We start from the raw sequence: 19691 nt of genomic DNA, 5'->3' as shown, positions 1-19691 counted from the left end.
TAATCAAATTAATCAACATAGAAATTTCTCATATTTGGTAGTTACTTTATGCAGATGCAATGAAACACAGAGTTGTAAGTTTTACCATTTATCTATTTCCTTTGACCCTGTCTCCCAGATCAAAAACAATACATTAACTAAACAAAAATTCAATGGCTTGTCGCAGACAGACAAATTAAGAAGCAAGAATATCTCTTTCCAAAAATCCATCGCATAATCACATTCAAAAAAGAAATGTGATTTTTTTCATGATTACACTTGCAATGTGCAATGTAATTTAGAATTGAAAGAATTAGAGGGATAGTTATTATGATAATTTTGAAGTAAATTTATTTTATTTTGTTAGGGATCATATTTTAATTTTCCCTCAGAAAATGCTTTGGGATGACAAATAAACTTCATTATAACTTCTTATTAAGAATTATTACGTTTAACATTATTGAGTCCCATGCCTTCAATACAGCCTAATTTGAGCACTTCATATTTTAATACCTTGTAACTACAATACGTTAATAACCATTCAAAAACTCTAGGTTTATTATTTACTTCAAAGTATTCACTATAAACTCATTACCATCATATTTTTACACATCTATTTAAAAAATAACACCTTAATCAAACCAAATGTTTTCTATGCAGCAAATTTAGATTGTTCCATAATACTTCAATGAGGGTAAAAGATGTGGCAAAAGGCAAGCTTCCAAGCTTGCAACACAATTTTTCTAAGATCAATAAAGGAATATAAAACCTTAACATATTAGGATCAGCATTCATGCAACGTTTAATCCATCCAATTTTAAAAACGTCATTGAGTATACCGAGGTCCAAAGCATTCACACCCTCCAAAGAATTTCTAATCAGTGTCTTCCTTTAAACATTGCATTCTGTCACATGACGCGTCTCGCTGAGATTGGGGTTGATCGATCTGCCCCGATTTAAGATTAAACGTGTATATGTAACATAGCACTTATAACACACAGAACAATTCCTTTTTTTTAAGGCCTAAAAATTAAACATTGATATTTGGCAATATCATCAGGTCATGTTTATAACAAAACTGCACATTGTCTGTAGGCCTACAGTTGTGTTCAAAATTATTCAACCCCCACTGAAATTGATTGTTTTGGTCGGTTTGACATTGATTATGATCATTCAGTCATCCTGCTTACAATTAAATCAAAGAGGCACGCGTAGGTCAGACAAATATAACATAACACTGAGCTCACATCATTATCAGTTTTATTCAACCCCCAAGTGACATTCAATCTTAGTACTTAGTACAACATCCTTTTACAGTTATAACAGCTTTTAAACGTGAAGCATAGCTTGACACAAGTGTCTTGCAGCGATCTACAGGTATCTCCGCCCATTCATCATGGGAAAAAGCCTCCAGTTCAGTCACATTCTTAGGCTTGCGCACTGCAACTGCTTTCTTTAAGTCCCACCAGAGGTTCTCAATCGGATTTAAGTCTGGTGACTGCCATGGCCACTTCAAAATGTTCCAGCCTTTAATCTGCAACCATGCTCTAGTGGACTTGGAGGTATGCTTGGGATCATTGTCCTGTTGAAAGGTCCAACGTCTTCCAAGCCTCAGGTTTGTGACGGACTGCATCACATTGTCATCCAATATCTCCTGGAAATGGAGAGAATTCATGGTACCTTGCACACGCTGAAGCTTCCCAGTACCTGCAGAAGCAAAACAGCCCCAAAGCATGATTGAACCCCCGCCATGCTTCACAGTAGGCAAGGTGTTCTTTCCTTGTTCTTCCTCCTCCAAACATAGCGTTGATCCATGGGCCCAAACAGTTCTAATTTTGTTTCATCAGTCCACAGAACACTATCCCAAAACTTCTGTGGTTTGTCCACATGACTTTTGGCATACTGCAGTCGACTCTTCTTATTCTTTGGGGACAGAAAGGGGGTGCGCCTGGGAGTTCTGGCATGGAGGCCTTCATTACGCAGGGTGCGCCGTATTGTCTGAGCAGAAACTTCAGTACCCACATCTGACAAATCTTTTCTCAGTTCCTCAGCAGTCACACGGGGACTTTTCTCCACTCTACGCTTCAGGTAGCGCACAGCAGTCGAAGTCAGCATCTTCTTTCTGCCATGACCAGGTAGCGTTTCAACAGTGCCCTTTGCCTTGAATTCCTCTTGGTATGTTTGACATCTTTGCAATCTTCTTATAGCCATTGCCCTTCCTGTGAAGAGTAATCACCTGTTCTCTTGTCTTCCTGGACCATTCTCTTGACCTCACCATGTTTGTAACCACACCAGTAAATGTCTAGAAGGAGCTGAGTATCACAGTCATTTTAAAGCTGCCTAATTGGTGCCTATTAGGCTTTATTGTTGCTCCCTGATATCCACAGGTGTTTTCAATACACCTCTGTTCTTCAGAGTGGTAGTCTTTAAGGGGTTGAATAATTATGCCAATGAAGAATTCACAAAAGAAACATTTACTACTGTATTACAAAACTAATTGATGTCATTTTAGTTGCATATGGTTCTTTAAGAAGTCCTTGTAGGATTTCATTCTGAATACAATTACAAATGTACACTTAATTCCCTAAAACCATTTACAGCATTGGGGGTTGAATAATTTTTAACACAACTGTATATGAACCCTACCTGTCGCGACACTCTTGACTTGTCTTTTCCTATAAAACATTTTTCAAGTGTAAAATATATTCACAATTACCAACAAAGGTATAAGAGCTTTCAAGTCTCACACATTCACCGTGAGACACGCGCCGTGCAGGTTTGTTCCGAGGCCAAGTAAGATGTCCAGTATCACTTTGTGGTTCTTGATTCTCCAAAATAAGATGTTGTGAAAGGATCCTTTGAGTTGACTCTTGTCATCCTTTATAACAATAACAGTCTAGACATCCTTACAGGTAAATGTTTTCATATTGTGAGTCACGCGTGCTGATGAATCCACCTAAAGTAGCACCGTGTATATACTTTCACCACTTCCACACATTTCCCGAGAGGATTCAGGGCCTTCTTTTTCCTTTAAAGTCCACCACCACATCACCTGTCATCGCCTGACTTCATTGTAATCTCCAGTGAAGAGTAATGTGAGAAATTAATACGAGTTACAAAATTACAAGACAGAAACAAGTGTTAAAGGTATAAAAAACTGGTGTTGATGACTGTATACAAACTAGTACAATTGGTTTATCCTAACAACACATTCACTCGCAAGGAAAACTTTTAGACCCGCAAAAAGAGACAGCAGAATATAAAGTAACATTTGTGGTACTTCAAAAAAAAGTGCACAAAGAAAAATAAAAAATTCTAAGATTTGCACGCAATGCAAATAACTTATCCATTTTTTGCGATCTTTTATTTTTTTATAACAAAATTATTTTTTCACTTTCAAACAGAGCATTTTTGATTGAACAACAAAGGCACATAAAAATATCCATGGTGTTCCAAACCTGCATTCAAATGTCTTTGTTTTGCTTAACAAAAAGGAATGTATTTGGAAGAATGTCAGTGACCAAACAGATCTCATCCCTATAACTGCCATATATGGAAAATAAATACAGGAGTCAATGGGGATGAGATCTGTTTGTTTTTGTCTTAAACCCATGTTTAATGTATATTAAATTACAATAAATTACATTAATCTTACATTATGTAATATTGGTGTAAATACGGCACATATTTAACACACTTAAAGACAATACATATAAAAGACAACACACATTAAATGATGTAGGCTACATTATACCTTATATTATCAGCTATGCTAAGATCTCCTAAAGCAGAGCCCTCTGATAACATTTTAGTAGTGTTTTACACACACATCTTGACATAAGTCCTGCAATCCTGCTGTATGTGTACAGTATGTAGGTTACATTGAGCACTGCTTGTTTGAGGCCAAATCTATTTTTTATTTTTGATACATAATTTTAAAATTAATTATCTTTTATTCAGATTCATTTGATTTATACCATATTTATCAATTTGTAAAAAATTGGTCAATTATAACGATAGTAATATTGAACTGCTAGAAAACCTTGAGAGAATTGGGTGGAGCTGAAGGGCCGCTGCTGAAACCTCTCAAACTTTGGATAAAACTTGAGAGCCCTGTGTTTGGTATAATACTAAGGATAAGTTGACAAGCTGGGGAGGGGTTAGTCCTGTTTTGTATGGAGGTAGCAAAATTTGACAGAACACCGGTTCATTACGTTAAATAATTCGTCGCCTTACCGCAGGATTTGAAATATCAAACAAACTACAATTTTTAGACGTATTGTCTTTTGACAATCTTTAAAAGCTAGCACACCATTAATGGATTTTGAAGCCTTAATACTATCGCCAGTTGACATAAGGCTCTAAACACCGCGGTCGAATCTAAACGTAAACGAACCGACTGATTTTTCCATCATTTTAATAATTTTGGAAACGCGTTCTTAGGAGAATTGTCCCTCTCGTCGTCTCGTACTTATTAACACATTCACACACAGCTTGGCAACAACACAGCGAGACATTGACGTTTAAACGTCAAAGTGTGCATTAAATAATAACAAGATTCAACATCAATTAAAAGGATATACATAATTATAATGAGTTACATCCATCCATCCATCCATCCATCCATTTTCTACCGCTTTATCCGAACTACCTCGGGTCACGGGGAGCCTGCGCCTATCTCAGGAGTCATCGGGCATCAAGGCAGGATACACACTGGATGGAGTGCCAACCCATCGCAGGGCACACACACACACTCATTCACTCACGCACTCACACCCTACGGACAATTTTTCCAGAGATGCCAATCAACCTACCATGCATGTCTTTGGACCAGGGGAGGAAACCGGAGTACCCGGAGGAAACCCCCGAGGAACGGGGAGAACATGCAAACTCCACACACACAAGTCGGAAGCGGGTATCGAACCCCCAACCTTGGAGGTGTGAGGCGAACGTGCTAACCACTAAGCCACCGCGCCCCCTAATGAGTTACATAATATGATTTAAAAATGTCCGTTTTAAAGAGAGCACACACATGGGAAATATCAGATTCAGAGAATGAGAGTACTGAAAATAAATCAGCATCTTTAAGTGTAAACCTCGATCGAGACACGAACTCTGTGTGTGTTGCGGATAAAACCAGCATTTCACCCCCAGGCGGGAGCTCCGATGAGCGGACAGGTGAGGTGAAGAGCCCCGGCAGGAGGAAGAGGAGAACACGGGAGGAGCTGCAGGAGGACCGACAGAAGAGAAAAGCTGCCGGAGAGAAACGGAGAGAGGAAAGAGAGAGAAGCAAAGAGCAGAAACTACAGGAGCAACGGAAGAGAAAAGAGGCAGCGGAGAGAACCAATCTGTTAAAACCAGAAAACATCATCAAGAGTCTCACAATCCACATTCATGAAGGTGACAGACAATCTCTCTCTCTCTCTCTCTCTCTCTCTCTATCTCTCTCTCTCTATCTCTCTCTATCTATCTATCTCTCTCTCTCTCTCTCTCTCTCTCTCTCTATCTATCTATCTCTCTCTCTCTCTATCTCTCTCTATCTCTCTATCTATCTCTCTCTATCTCTCTCTCTCTCTCTCTCTCTCTCTCTCTCTATCTCTCTCTCTCTATCTCTATCTATCTCTATCTATCTATCTCTCTCTCTCTATCTCTCTGTCTCTCTCTCTCTCTCTCTGTCTCTCTCTGAGTGAATGCTGGAAGCGAGTGGAAGGAGTCGTTTGGTGTGAGTGAGAGTATTTCGAGTATATCTTATCTTTTCTTTTCCGTTTTTATTAATATTTTTCAGCTAGTGTAGGTAGGGTAATAAGGTGTAACATTACTGACTTCGGTCAGCGTGGTGGGGTAATGGGGTCGGATGTGAGAGATTTCTCGCGGCTGACGCTCGGGCATGGTTGCAAATGTATGCCCGACGCCGCGGTATCTGTGGAGGATTGTCTGATAGCCGTGAGTGCGGCGGTCGGAGGCGCTCATATCAGATCGGCCTCCCGCATGAATAAGGCCATTGTAATATTTTTGAGTGAAAGTCAAATGGTGGATGATCTAATTGAATCTGGATTAATAATCAAAGATACTTTTGTACCCGTTTTGCCTTTATCAAGCCCATCGAAAAAAGTTGTGTTATCAAATGTCCCCCCTTTTGTAAAAAACGACCGTTTAGAGCAAATACTCCAGAGGTATGGAAAAATAGTGAGTCCTATAAAAATGATTCCGCTTGGATGTAAAAACCCCCAAATTAAGCATGTTATGTCTTTCCGCCGTCAGGCTTTCATGATCTTAAATCCTCAGAGCGATTCATTAAATCTGTCTGTTAAACTGAACATTGATGGCAAGGATTACACTATATTCATTAGCTCTGATTCCATGAGATGTTTTATCTGTGGTGCTTTTGGACACATCAGGCAAACATGCCCGAATCGGGACAGGCCGGCGGTGTCTGATGTGACTCGAGCTGCTGAGGCGGAGAACAGTGAGCGAGTGACGGGCGAGGATGCCGCTGCGGCCGCTGTGGCTTCACAACCCCAGCCGGCTGATGCGCTTTCCGCGCCGGGTGATTCACCCGAGGAGAGACCGGGGCAGGTTCCCTCTAAAGACGGCCTAAAGGCTGCTGAAGAGGCGCCTGGGCCGAGTCATATCCCCGCTGTACCGCCGGCAGATGTTAGCCGAGTACTCTCGCAGCCTGTGCCCGAGACCGAGGCGCTTAATAGAAAAGAAAAAAGGAAACTTGACAAAACTGTTACCGAAACCACCGATGACTTATTAAAGCAAAGCCAAGAGGATATCTCATCTCAGGAGCTAATGGATTTAGAGTCACAAAATGAAGATTTGGACAATGAATATGAGGATATTGAGACCACTGAAAATGACACCATGTATTCAGAATTGGCTTCTGGAGGTAAGATCATATTTTACTCTGTACAGCAAATTAATAAATTTCTTGATGCTACGAAGGGGCATCGTAAACCCAAAATACAGTCATATTTTCCAGATTTAAAACTGTTTCTGGCGTCCTGTACTTTGGCTATGAAAAAGGCCACGTAAGATGAGCTTGATAAACCCAAACGGTACCGTCTTAAGAAGCTGCTGAGTAATGTTAGAAGCTCTTTGAATTTACATGGCAAAAAATGAATTCTGTATATTCATCTCAGGCGTACTTCTGTGTACTGTTATTTCTCAGTGTTTATTCCATTTTATTTGTCATGGCACCGTTGAGACTTGGCTCTTTAAATATCAATGGGTGTCGTGATGCTGTTAAACGGACCAGTCTTTTTGATTATTTAATGCTAAAGAGCATTAGTGTAGTTTTTCTTCAAGAAACACACACTGATGTTAATAATCAGATACAGTGGTTGAGTGAGTGGAAGGGGCAGGCTATACTGAGTCATGGCTCCAGTGTGAGTGCAGGGGTTGCAATACTAATGGCACCTGAGATTAAAGGTCAACCTATAAATGTTGTTGAGATGATTTCTGGTCGCCTGCTGAGAGTCGATACAACAATTCAAGGGGTCAACTTTTCTTTTATCAATGTTTATGCTCCTAACACTGGGCCAGAACGCATTTCTTTTTTTGATGAGCTTAAGACTGTATTAAGTAATGTTCCTCATGATAGGATTATTGTTCTTGCTGGGGATTTTAATTGCACTTTGGATCACACTTTAGATAGGAACCATGCTGAACCCCACAGTCAATCAGCTGATGTGCTTAGGGCTTTGATCACATACCATGATCTTGTAGATGTTTGGAGGGAATCTTTCCCCCAGGTTAAACAATACACCTGGCTGAGAATGAACTCAAATATGATATCTGGTGCAAGGCTAGATAGAATTTATGTGCAGAAAACTGCTAGAGATAAGTTCTTTAATAGCAGTATTTTCCCCACGGCTTTATCAGATCATCATTTTCTGTCTGTTAGCGTCACCACTGCACAGAGCACCTTTAAACACCCTTATTGGAAATTTAATTGTAGGCTATTGCAAGACCACATCTTTGTGCACTCTTTCACGTTTTTCTGGGAGGTCTGGAGAGAGAGAAAAACGCAATATAAGTCTCTGAGCCAGTGGTGGGACATTGGCAAAATCCAAATTAAAATGTTTTGTCAGAGATATTCTGCATACAACAAAAGTATACTAGATGAGAAGATGACCCAAATTGAACAAGAAATCCTTCAACTCAACTTTGAAGGAGACCGTGTGGATACTACAGAAGCCTTGGAACGAAATAGGCGTCTGCTGCGGAATCTGTTCGAGGATAGAGCCCAGGAGACACTGCTTCGAGCAAGATTTTTAAATTTTAATAACATAGATGCCCCAACATCCTTTTTTTTCAATCTGGAGAGGAAGACGGTGGATAAGAAAACCCTGAACTGTTTGAAACTGCCGGAAGGGGGAAAAGTTACTGATGAAAATGACATCAAATCACACGCACTTCGTTTTTATGAGGATCTTTATCGGGCTGAACCCTGTGACAAGGAGATGACGGACCTTCTCCTTCAGGATTTACCTCAGCTTTCAAAAGAGGAGAAATCTAAGCTTGATAAACTGTTGACTTTTGATGAAGTATCTTTAGCTGCTCAAGAACTGTCATCAGGTAAAGCCCCGGGTTTGGATGGATTAAATGCTGATTTTTATACTCGCTTTTGGCCAGTCATTGGAAAGGATTTGTTTTCGGTGTTCATGGAGAGCATTAATAGAGGTACACTACCTGTGAGCCTACGGAGAGCTGTGATCACCCTACTACCAAAGAAGGGCGATCTTGAAGACATCAGATGTTGGCGCCCCGTATCATTACTCGGAACAGATTATAAAATACTCTCTAAGGCTTTAACCAACAAGATTAAACTTTATATTTCTTCTGTGATTCATACTGACCAGTCATATTGCATCCCAGAACGAACTATATTTGATAATCTGTTTTTGATTCGAGACATGATCTCTTTTGCCAGAGCACATAAGCTCGACATTGGTTTTGTCTCCTTGGACCAAGAGAAGGCCTTTGATCGGGTTGATCATGACTTTCTTTTTAAGTGTCTTAAAGCGTTTGGATTTGGTCCGTCTTTTATTGCTTATGTCAAACTGCTGTACACAGATATTTATAGCATACTAAAAATTAATGACTCCCTTACGAGACCATTTAAAGTAAGCAGAGGTATACGACAAGGGTGTGGTCTCTCAGGTATTTTGTATGCTGTTGCCATTGAACCACTACTGGTAGCTCTAAGAAACAAGCTGGGTGGTGTATCAATAGCGTGCCCAATAACCTCAAATTCAGTGACTGTGAGACTTAGTGCCTACGCTGATGATGTCACTGTTGTTATCAGATCAGCTGAGGATGTTAAGGAATTGAGAGAATCTCTTGAGGCCTACCAGAAAGCCTCCTCCTCTCGGATAAACTGGCAAAAGAGTGCTTCTTTCTTACTGGGTGACTGGGAAGGTAGAGGCCCTCCTGTACTTCCTCAGCACTGCTCCTGGTGCTTGGAGGGGTTCAAAGTGCTGGGAGTTTTTCTTGGGACAGATCATTATAATCTGAAGAACTGGGAGGATATTGTTGAAAAAGTATGTGGACGTTTGCAAAGATGGAGATGGATTCTGTCTCAGCTGTCATACAGGGGAAGGGTGCTTATTGTCAATAACCTAGCAGCCTCTATGTTGTGGCATCGCCTTAATGTTCTGGACCCACCAAAAGGGTTGTTAAAAAAATTGCAGAAGACTTTTGTGGATTTTTTCTGGGACGGGTACCACTGGCTTCCCCCTGCGATCCTTTATCTGTCGGTTGCCGAAGGTGGTCAGGGGCTGATTGATTTAGCAGCCAAGGTGAAAGCTATGAGGCTAAAGACAGCTCAAAACCTACTTTACCCAGTGGAATTCAAACCATGGGTGGCTTTCGGTCTGACTTTGCTTAGAACTTTTGGTGGGTTCGGTCTTGATAGACAGCTTTTTTTAATGTCCTATCACGGTGATGGTTACTCATCTGATATAAATTTCTATGCTTCTGTTCTAAATTCCTGGTCCGTTTTTAAGCTACTTCGTCAGGAAAACCATCATTTCGGTCTTGATGAACCACTGTTTTTTAACTCTTTTTTAAGTGGTAATACTTGCACATCCAAGACAATTATTAAAACCTTCATGGACGAAGGGTTGACTAAAGTTTCTGATTTAATTGACATTTCATCTAAAACATGGAGGTCAATGGTAGACATTTGTAATCAAACAGGTTTTAGGTCAGTCAGAACCATTGAGCGGTTTGTAAGCGTTTTGAAAGCAGCTTTTCCTTCAACACTCCGCTTGTTTGTAAGCAGTTTTCTGTCTGGGGGTCCTTCCATGGTTTCCTTCCCAAAGCTTATTGTTTCTCCAAGGATTTTTACGGCAGATGATCGGGCTGGAAAACTGCTGACATTTGCTAGGCTACTAGAAGTTGATTTTCAGGTTGCTGGTAAAAGAGACCTCTATCAGATTTGCATTAAAGCTGATTATTTTGATGTCATCCAAAACAGATGTGACACAAAATGGAGAGAATTTTTAAATGTTTCCTCGGATATCTCTCCTTCTTGGAGGATTTTCTACAAGGGTCCTCTTCCTAAACGGTCAGGAGATTTACAGTGGAGGATAATGCATTGTGCGTTGCCCACCAACACTCACGTCTCCAAGTTTAATGCAGATGTTTCATCAGGTTGCCCTTTCTGTCCTGCTTTGGAATCTGTTTTCCATGTTTTCACAGAGTGTTTTAGACTGGTATCGCTATTTACTCTGTTAGAAAGATTAATCTGTAATTTGGGTTTTGTTTTTAACAAGGTACTTTTTGTTTTTGGGTGCAAGTACTCACGAGCATACATACGACAGTGTACTGTGGCTAACTTCATTACTGGGCAAGCCAAACTAGCCATATGGAAGTCTGGCAGGCTAGCTGCTGAAGGGCGAAACGTGGATGTTCTTAAATTATTTACTGCTTTGGTGGAATCAAGAATAAGGGTGGAGCACAGATTTTTTCAAATGACTAATAACTTGCTTGAATTTGAATTCAAATGGTGTGTAAATGGTGCTATAGTGTCACTTTGTGAAGATGGAGAGATATTGTTTCATTGGTGATGTTCAAAGTGTTTTTTTTTTCCTTTTAATATATATATATATATATATATATATATATTACTTTTAATTCAATTATTTATGCATTTTATACGTTTATTTTCCTTCCATTCTTCCCCTTTGATGTCTTTTGAATAGATTGTTTTGTGATAAGTAAGACAACACAAATGCTAATAGATGGTTTAATAAAGTGTGTGTAAAGTCAAAGTCTCTCTCTCTATCTCTCTCTCTCTATCTCTCTCTCTCTATCTCTCTCTCTCTCTCTATCTCTCTATCTCTCTCTCTATCTCTCTCTCTCTCTCTATCTCTCTCTATCTCTCTCTCTCTCTCTCTCTCTCTCTCTATCTATCTCTCTCTCTCTCTCTCTCTCTCTCTCTCTCTCTCTCTCTCTCTCTCTCTATCTAAGTGAATATACAGTAGTTTTACAGAGTTGTCTCTGTGTAGTGTTGTTACAGGATGTAGGCTGTGACGTTTTGCTCAAGACTCTTGATGGTTTGTCTTGGAGGAGCCGTATTGAGGATCAGGGACTTCACAACAGCGTCAGGTGGACACGACAGGCCCTTCAGGTTAGACTTTAAATCAGACTGGTACTTGAGTCTGTCAGTTCAACAGAGGTCAAGCAGATGTGTGTTATCACCTTTGCATCTCTCACATTTATGTATGTGTGTGTGTGTGTGTGTGTAAACAGCAGGGTGAGGAAGAGGATGAAAATGGAGCTGTTGAAGAAGATCAGGTTCTGATGGTGATCTCCCAGAATGACTTTCATGACATAGTGACATCACATAACAAAAACACCAATCAGTTGGTCAGTCATTTAACTTGCATCCTATTTTGTTTATATGTTTTGTTGCCTTGTAGACAAATATTTTTCATTTCTCAGGCTCCCACTGGTGAGATGATAAAGGGGGCGGAGTCACTGTTCCAACGACTCTCTGAATACTTCAACAGAGTGTCTGGGAAAGTTGTCACGATTCTAGTGACGGGTCAACACGAAAGGTGTAGAAACTACCTTTTATAGAGTTTTTGCAAAAACAATTCCATTTTCAATGATTAATGATAATCTCATAGAAAGTCACTGGATAGATTACTGTGTATATTTGTGTGTGTTTTTGTGTACAGAGGAGGATCATGGGATGAAGATGATGTCGATTCTCACTTCTATCATCTGGAGACAGAAGAGGTCCGATCAAAACCTTCATGTATTCTCATCTGTAAAGCTACAGCTGCAGCGATGTGACAATATTTTCTATTTCTCTGATGAGCAGCTATTGGTTCACCTCCAGCTTTATTGGAATGTGGCTGTTCACTTCCTGTTTGGCTGGGAGGAAGTGACTGATCATGTGATCGCTGTTACCAAAGCTTTATCCAAGAGACCTTACAAGTGAGTTTCACACAAATTTACTGCGAGTGAATAAGAATAAACATGAACATCGTGTTTTAAGACAACCAGTTCATAATGACTGTGATTTGTTGTGTATGTTCTCAGAGCGTTGTGCGGCGATCCCGAGCTGGGCTTCTGCATGGACGGCTCATGGTCAGGAGGTGTGCGGGTGGACAGAGACGGCCGTGGTCTCGCTCAGGTGTGGACGCGTCAGATACAGCAGCTGAACCGCGTCAGTGTACCCACGGCCAAAGCTGTGACAACCGCCTACCCCTCAGCTTCACTCCTACTGCAGGTCATGGGTTGTGAGACACATCTGATACATTGTACTGTATCGCTTTTTATTATTAACTTTCAGTCTCTGTGTGTGTCAACAGGCCTATGAAGAGCTGCCGTCTGAGGAGGAGAGTCGCAGGCTGTTGGCCGATCTCATTGTGGGAGGCGGGGTCAAAGAGAGGCGTGTCGGTCCTGATGTCTCAGGGCGTATACATCGCCTACTTACTTCCCAGAATCCTCATCTCCTGCTGGATTAAAATTGAGACTAATTGGAATTGTTGGAGAAATCGCACATTCTGCACTTTAAAATAACTGACTGTTAAATACAAACTCATTGGTGCCAGTCATCACAGTTTGAAACTTCTGTCATTGAGAACATTGATTATGTTTGAAATTGAATATAAGAACTCAGGAGTGCATTCAGTGTTTAAATTTGATCAGTATGTGTATTGACTGGGATTGTGTGATTAGTTTTGATGATGAGTTTGCTGCCACTTAAAGAGGTCATATGACACGTCTAAAACGAATATTATAATTGGTTTAAGATGTAATTAAATGTGTAAACATGATTTAAGGTTCAAAAACTACTGCAAGCGTGTGACAGAAATGTAGCGCTTCTTACCATATTTGGAACATCAGGTTCCATAGCAATTGTACTGACAGGTACACACACCTTACTTGTGTATAGATTTGGGCGGTCTTTGTCAACTAACTGACATAGATTTGTGGGGGGGGGTGGTTACACAAGGCATTTCAGGCAGGTCTGGGTGAGCATTCGCTTTTAGATAGAATGCATCTTTTGTTCTGACACTTTAATTTTTGCAATTGTATGTGACCAATACATGCATGGGCAACATATAACACACCAAAGACACAGAAAAACACGTGTTCGTGCCATATGACCCCTTTTAAATTAGATATCACATTACCACAAACTAAAATAATAATAAATTTGATTCTAAGAAAAAACATATGCGATTATGCCTTTAGTTTATTTTGGTTTCAGATCAGTAAGAAAAACATGCAAAACATCACAAAATGTATTCACTCATATAGTGAGTACAAAAAGCCATAATCAAATCTTAACCGCAGGAAAATTGAACTAATAAATAAAAGTTGAGTGAATAAATACAGAATCAATCCATGAAATACTCAAACTGTCGTAAAAGAAAATAAGATGTCTGGTACAAAATATAATCCAGTAACACTTCAGGTATTGATCTGCTGCATTCAGTGATATCATCATTTGACATGGCAGTGACCTCAGCCTCATTTGTTTAATGGGCATGGGCCAAAAAATGACCTTTAAAAATAAAAAACGAACATAAACCTGAATATATCCTCAATTCTTTTTACGACGTATAAGACAAAGTCACATGACAAGAAACATTGGCACTGAAAATTAACTAATAAGCAAACTACTGAGAAATTTGTGTTGATTGAATATTGTTATATCTGCACATCTTCCGGGCTTTTACGAAGATAAATTATGTAAAAGCCCAGAGTAAATTTGCAGAAGAAAGTCATATTGATTTCACAAGGATGAGTAAATAAGGATTTTCCCGATTCTCTGATCTGTTTTTATGTAAACATTTTCTCTTTTATGTCCAGCGACAGCGTTTTCTTTGGTACGCCTCTAAATCTGAAAAGAATTGTTCTGATTCGCTATCAGAAGTGGAGTCAGGCAAAAGCGTGGTGTGTCCTGGAACACTGGAGGCGGGGCAGAGACTGCATGACTCAGGGATTGGATAAGAACTGGGGCCATTTCCACAGAGATGAGGCAGACAAGTGTCACATAATTGACAGACAGCAGATACATGATGATGGGTTGGGTCACACAGGGAGGTGTGGTCAGAGACGAGGGCAGGGCCACAGCAGAGGGCGTGGTCAGAGGGTGTGAAGGTATCAAGGTAACAGCAGACATCCATTACGGAGGCGGAGTCTTGATGACATGCATCATCTAGACAGGATGTAGAACCACGGTAAAACTCCTCTTTACTGTGGTAAGAACCGAGGCCCAGGCTCAGCACCCATCCCAGCTGGTTAAACAGCAGCAGACGCAGACCCGGGGGTAACGGCAGCATACGCAGAGTGTCTGCGTAGTCGGGCAGCATGTTGCGCAGCTGTGTGCAGCACAGATACTGTAAGGTGGTGTGTGTTGAGTGCGAGCGGATCAGTTTCATGCTGCTCTTGGCTGCAGTTGAACACACCATCGGATAAAGACGCTTGTTCTGCAAATGTGTGGCTGCAACACCTGACAGAAAGAAAAGAGCAGAAGGATAGTTAAAGGTCTGATGATAGTGATGATGAGACAAATCAAAATTTCTGGCTTTTACCCAGATACCATCTTTCCTGCGTGTCTTACCAATGCATCGGCGGTTCTTGTAGAAGCTAAGTGTGCCATGCCAGTTGTCCAGGTGAACCCCGATGATAGAACCCTGACCGAAGCGTGAGGAGAAGTTCACTTTTGACCCCTTATGGTGGAGCTGACCTAAACCGTAATGAATGCAAGTGAAGAAATGCACAAACACACAAAACAATGTAAACCTATAATGCAAAAATTGCATGTGTTCTATTTAGGGTCACATGACCTCTGAACCCACCTGTGTATGACAGACCCCAGCTGTCTTCATCTGTGCCCAGCATACCGCAGAAACTGTGTCTGAACTGATCCAGATTCACTTCTGATGTACCGATACCAACCATCTGCTCATAACATACACGCATCATAAAATTCCTTTGAAAAAAAGCATGTGATGACTTAATTGTATGACTAGTTTATTAACTGAACATTAACAAATCACCATATCTGTTCCATAGACGGGTGATGTCATTTTAATCTCCCAGAAATGCTGTCCATCACTGAGCGCACGAGAGCCCCGGACGGCGGCCGTTCCACAGCTGTACTCTGAATGAAAGCTCACCATCCGGTCAGAGCAGCTCAGATACGCTCCGTAGGATTTACTTTCCTTATCCCACACCCAATCACATCCTTCAGCATAATAACAAACAAACACAATTTATACAGTATATGTATAGAGTTAAAATAATATTATCAATAATCGTTTTAATATCAACCTTTTAAGTTTAAAATTCTATAATATTTTGAGAGATTTTATTATTTGCAATAAATTAAATATGCACAAATTGAAATATGAAATGGTATGTGGGAATTTCCAGCGTTATGGATGTGACACAAAAAGAAAAATATCAGTCTATGCACAAGTCTTATATTATTAAAAAGGGAAATAAACATGCATCATTAATGGAATATACAAGGTTTTGGGGAGACAAAAAACCTTTTTAGTATTTCTGTGAATTAAAATGCACTAAACGTTACACAATTATACACAACAAATGCAGAAGGAATGCCTCTTCAATTTCCATGTGCCCATTTATGAGAAATATGCACCGATGTGACAATCCTAGGTATTTGAGCCAGCAGATGTTGATATCTGTGCTGTGAGTATACTTAAAAAACTTTGGTAAAAACTAGATTTTTTATGGTGAGGTTGACATTTTCATGTCAATTTGCCCATATCAATAGATTCCATCATACAATATTTTTCACCTTGTTCTTCCTCTCCACAGGTGCAGATGTTGGGATTGATGTGGTTGTCCGAGTTGAGTTCAGTTTGAGCTGGACACTTGCAGAATGACTCGCCCGTCACGGGCACCACAGGTGGCATTTCAGCTGGCACACTCACCATTACTGCCTCGTACCCTCCAGAAACCTCCGTCTCTGACTGACACACAATCACAAGACAGGTTTCAGCTCACACATTCTCACATACAAACAATACATTTAAGATTGACAGTATATTTACAGAAGAACTGACACGTGTTAAAATCTCTGATGTTAATGTACAGTAATGTAAAGCTCACACCTGTTATGTAAGGGGTAATGCACAGGCAGCCGGCTGTTATCTCAGAAATAAGCCTTGACTGTGTAATCACACTAAAGGGGCTTATTTCGCGATTGAAGCAAGATTCAAAGTAGGGAAGGAACGAGGCGGGAACAGGCAGACATTTAAATCAAGTTTTAATATAAATAATAATTGCCCCTCACGTCGACCGCCGGCGAACAAAACAAATCACAAAAACATACATACAACCATAAAACATGTGCCTCTCTCCTCGACGGTCCGGTCGCTCGTTCTCTTATATGCTCCCGATCTTCTTTGTGGTTCGAGACCGGTGCGCGCACAGCTGGCGCTCATTAACAATTACTCACCGGTCTCGAACCACGCTCTCGCCCCGCCTACTCCACTACAGCGATAACTGCTGGCTGCTTGTACTTTATCCCAGTTATTAGACAGCTACTAGTTGGCACATGAGAAAAAAACTGGACATGAAATGTGAATTTGAAATATTTTATTAGCTCATTTTTACAGAAGCAGACCTTCCGCGAGGAATAGCCGTTTACTTTCGGTTTTAAGGTAAGAAATGACATTCAAATGTCATGAACAGGCAATTTGGTTTTGTGCATATCATGTCATTAAAAGACATTTTTCGAATTTGAGATATTTAGATAATCTGAAAGCTGAATAAATAAGATTTCTATTGATGTATGAGTTTTTAGAATATGACAATATCTGGCTGAGATACGTCGGTTTAAAACTCTTGAATCTGAACTTTAGCTATAAAATGTATTTTCGTCTTTTACTAAAATTGTTCCTATGCTACTTAAGAGTGGTTTTGTGAACCAGGGTCACAGTTTTTATTTGTCTAAACAAACTGTCAAAATGATTTGAGTTTTGAGAGTTTGTTATCTGGGAATAACGAACCTGCTAATGTCGCGACTGGCCAATCAGAATCCAGCATTCCAACGAGCCTCGTAATTATTTAAAATAAACTCAACATGTTAAGACAAAGTAAAAAACTCACGTGCATCTCTGCTTTGACAACTTCTGGTTTCTCTTCGGAGCTTGGTGTCACCTCTGCACCATTTTCACCAACAACATACTTATTCCAAGACATTCCTGAAATACAGAATGAATCCTGTGGGGTTATTATTTCAGCTTCTTTGCTCAGGTTTAGTTTAAAGACAAATTACACACAACAGACTTGAGCATGTACTTTTTTTTCTCTGACTGAGCTGTGCTGAAAGCGAAGCCTACTTCATATTGCTCCATATATCACGACGGACACTCTGAGGCTATACAATTACAAACCTGAGTCACCTGCTCAGATCAGTCTCATATTTACACGCTCTCTGTTATCACAACAACCCAGAAGAATGTAATAACATACACAGACATTAGTAGACCAGGATGGAACCGAGTAAACAGACACACACACAAACCCAACTTGAACACACATGCTTTACAACACTCATTCAGTCTTTTCGTATAAGTGATATTTGTTAGTCATGGTAGGTTCACATTGTATGTTGAATGTTTCTGTATTTCAGAAATGTGTGTATAATAAAGCCTGTTGTACACATGACCGCAGCAGGTGTTCACTAATTGATGGATAATGTGAATCCAACACAAGATTCCTGCCCTGATTTCCTCCACTAGCCGGAGCCGACCAACTGACCCATCTATAACAGCAACCAGTCTTCATCATTTATTCAAACACATCTTTATTGAGGATTGATCAGAGATTCTGTATGCAAGCTGTAGCTGGAGAACTTGGAGTGTAAAAAAATGAAGGAGGCAAAAAAACTTGCACAAAGCTTTTAGCTCAGAAAATCACTGCTGTAGTAAAATGGAGGACAAGACAGTGAAATATTAACAACTGATTACCATATAGTCAATGCATGGATTTTCTGCATTTTAGAAAGAAACCCATTTTTATGATTTAAGCATCACATTTGGACACTGCTGTATGCTGGGATTTTCTGATTTCCTTGCGCCCCATGAAGATGTGTAGGCCTATTTCTGGAAAACGTTATGGTGCAATACATTTAAACAAGATTTTCATTACACTTACACCAGCACATTTCCAGTCCAACCAGCATATTCATTACAACCAAGATTATGAAAGACATTAACGTGATGGCAACTGTAATTTACAGTAATTCTCTAATCTCAGGCTGTAAATAAAAGGTTAAACGCTCTATCATTTGCAAGTTGCTTTGGATAAAATCTTCTAAATATTTTTTTAAATGTAAATAATAGATCAATTCCTTCTGCTGTTATTATGTGCATAAATGATTATATACAGTATAATCAACACCCATCACTTCAGTATGAATTAACACACAATTAAACCCTTACCTAATCGAAAATTACCTAATCTTTTAAAAGTAACAAAAAATTATAGAGTATAGTTACGTATGTAGACTTCTAAAACCACTGATACACGCTGTTTCCTCACATACACATACAAATTATTTTAGTCGAGAAAAACTAGAACACCTTTAAAAAGTACATAAACATAAACTCAAATACCTGTTAAAATGTAAACTTTACTTCTGTCGTCTTATACACACGTTCCCATGAGGATCTGTTAGTGATATATATGTATCAACGCTGTGACCTACATACACACTAAACACAACACTGCGCACCGCACCGTTGTTACGAATTACACTATTGCGAAGGGACGGCTCATGAATATTAATTAGGGCTAGACGTAACCTACGTAACAACTATGCCCGACACATTCCGTAGTCATAGTAGAATTTGGCAGACGGGACGCTCTGTCTGACATCCTCATTAATAAGTCTGGAGTAAGGATCACACAGCGCTGGCTTTCCTTCAACGACAGTTAAATCGACACATTAACTGACCTACAGTACAACATAAACCCGATACGATCACATGTCCGAAAATATGCGAGTCTTGACATATAGCGAGGCATAGTCATGCCCTACTCACTTTGAAGGGCCCTTGAATTAGACATTCTTGAGAGCGAAGAAAAACCACTGAGGCGTTCCTTCCCTTGAGGGCGCAAAAACCCCGTTCGTAAATCGCCCATAATAAGTGTGTTTTAAATATATATATATATATATATATATATATATATATATA

The 19691-nt window shown here is 39.9% G+C and overlaps 2 protein-coding genes across 8 annotated transcripts; one reads left to right on the top strand and one right to left on the bottom strand.

Annotated features, from left to right (window-relative positions):
* Positions 1-4638: 4638 nt before the first annotated feature.
* Positions 4639-13682, top strand: LOC130413041 (crossover junction endonuclease EME1). 7 transcript variants are annotated; one of them, XM_056737962.1, is made up of 8 exons: positions 4639-5379; positions 11499-11620; positions 11743-11859; positions 11935-12050; positions 12174-12234; positions 12320-12435; positions 12541-12730; positions 12813-13682. In XM_056737962.1, exons 1-8 carry the CDS (start codon positions 4986-4988, stop codon positions 12966-12968), a joined length of 1272 nt encoding a protein of 423 aa, XP_056593940.1. In that variant the 5' UTR covers positions 4639-4985; the 3' UTR covers positions 12969-13682. The 7 variants fall into 7 exon arrangements, with proteins under 7 accessions (XP_056593940.1, XP_056593939.1, XP_056593937.1 ...); XM_056737961.1 differs by lacking the exon at positions 4639-5379 and adding an exon at positions 5753-6871 and having other exon boundaries at positions 11746-11787; XM_056737959.1 differs by lacking the exon at positions 4639-5379 and adding an exon at positions 5753-6871 and having other exon boundaries at positions 11746-11796.
* A 142-nt stretch (positions 13683-13824) lies between these two features.
* Positions 13825-19555, bottom strand: spsb3b (splA/ryanodine receptor domain and SOCS box containing 3b). Its single transcript, XM_056737979.1, has 7 exons — positions 19539-19555; positions 17599-17693; positions 16283-16457; positions 15516-15703; positions 15315-15417; positions 15077-15202; positions 13825-14965 (listed from the first exon to the last, which is right to left on the bottom strand). The coding sequence occupies exons 2-7, from the start codon at positions 17689-17691 to the stop codon at positions 14313-14315; spliced, it is 1338 nt and encodes a 445-aa protein (XP_056593957.1). The 5' UTR covers positions 17692-17693; positions 19539-19555; the 3' UTR covers positions 13825-14312.
* Between the last annotated feature and the right edge of the window lie 136 nt (positions 19556-19691).

Source organism: Triplophysa dalaica, chromosome 23, assembly GCF_015846415.1.
Source record: "Triplophysa dalaica isolate WHDGS20190420 chromosome 23, ASM1584641v1, whole genome shotgun sequence".
In the NCBI taxonomy this organism is placed as follows: domain Eukaryota; kingdom Metazoa; phylum Chordata; class Actinopteri; order Cypriniformes; family Nemacheilidae; genus Triplophysa; species Triplophysa dalaica.
This window is presented reverse-complemented; position numbering and strand designations above follow the sequence as displayed.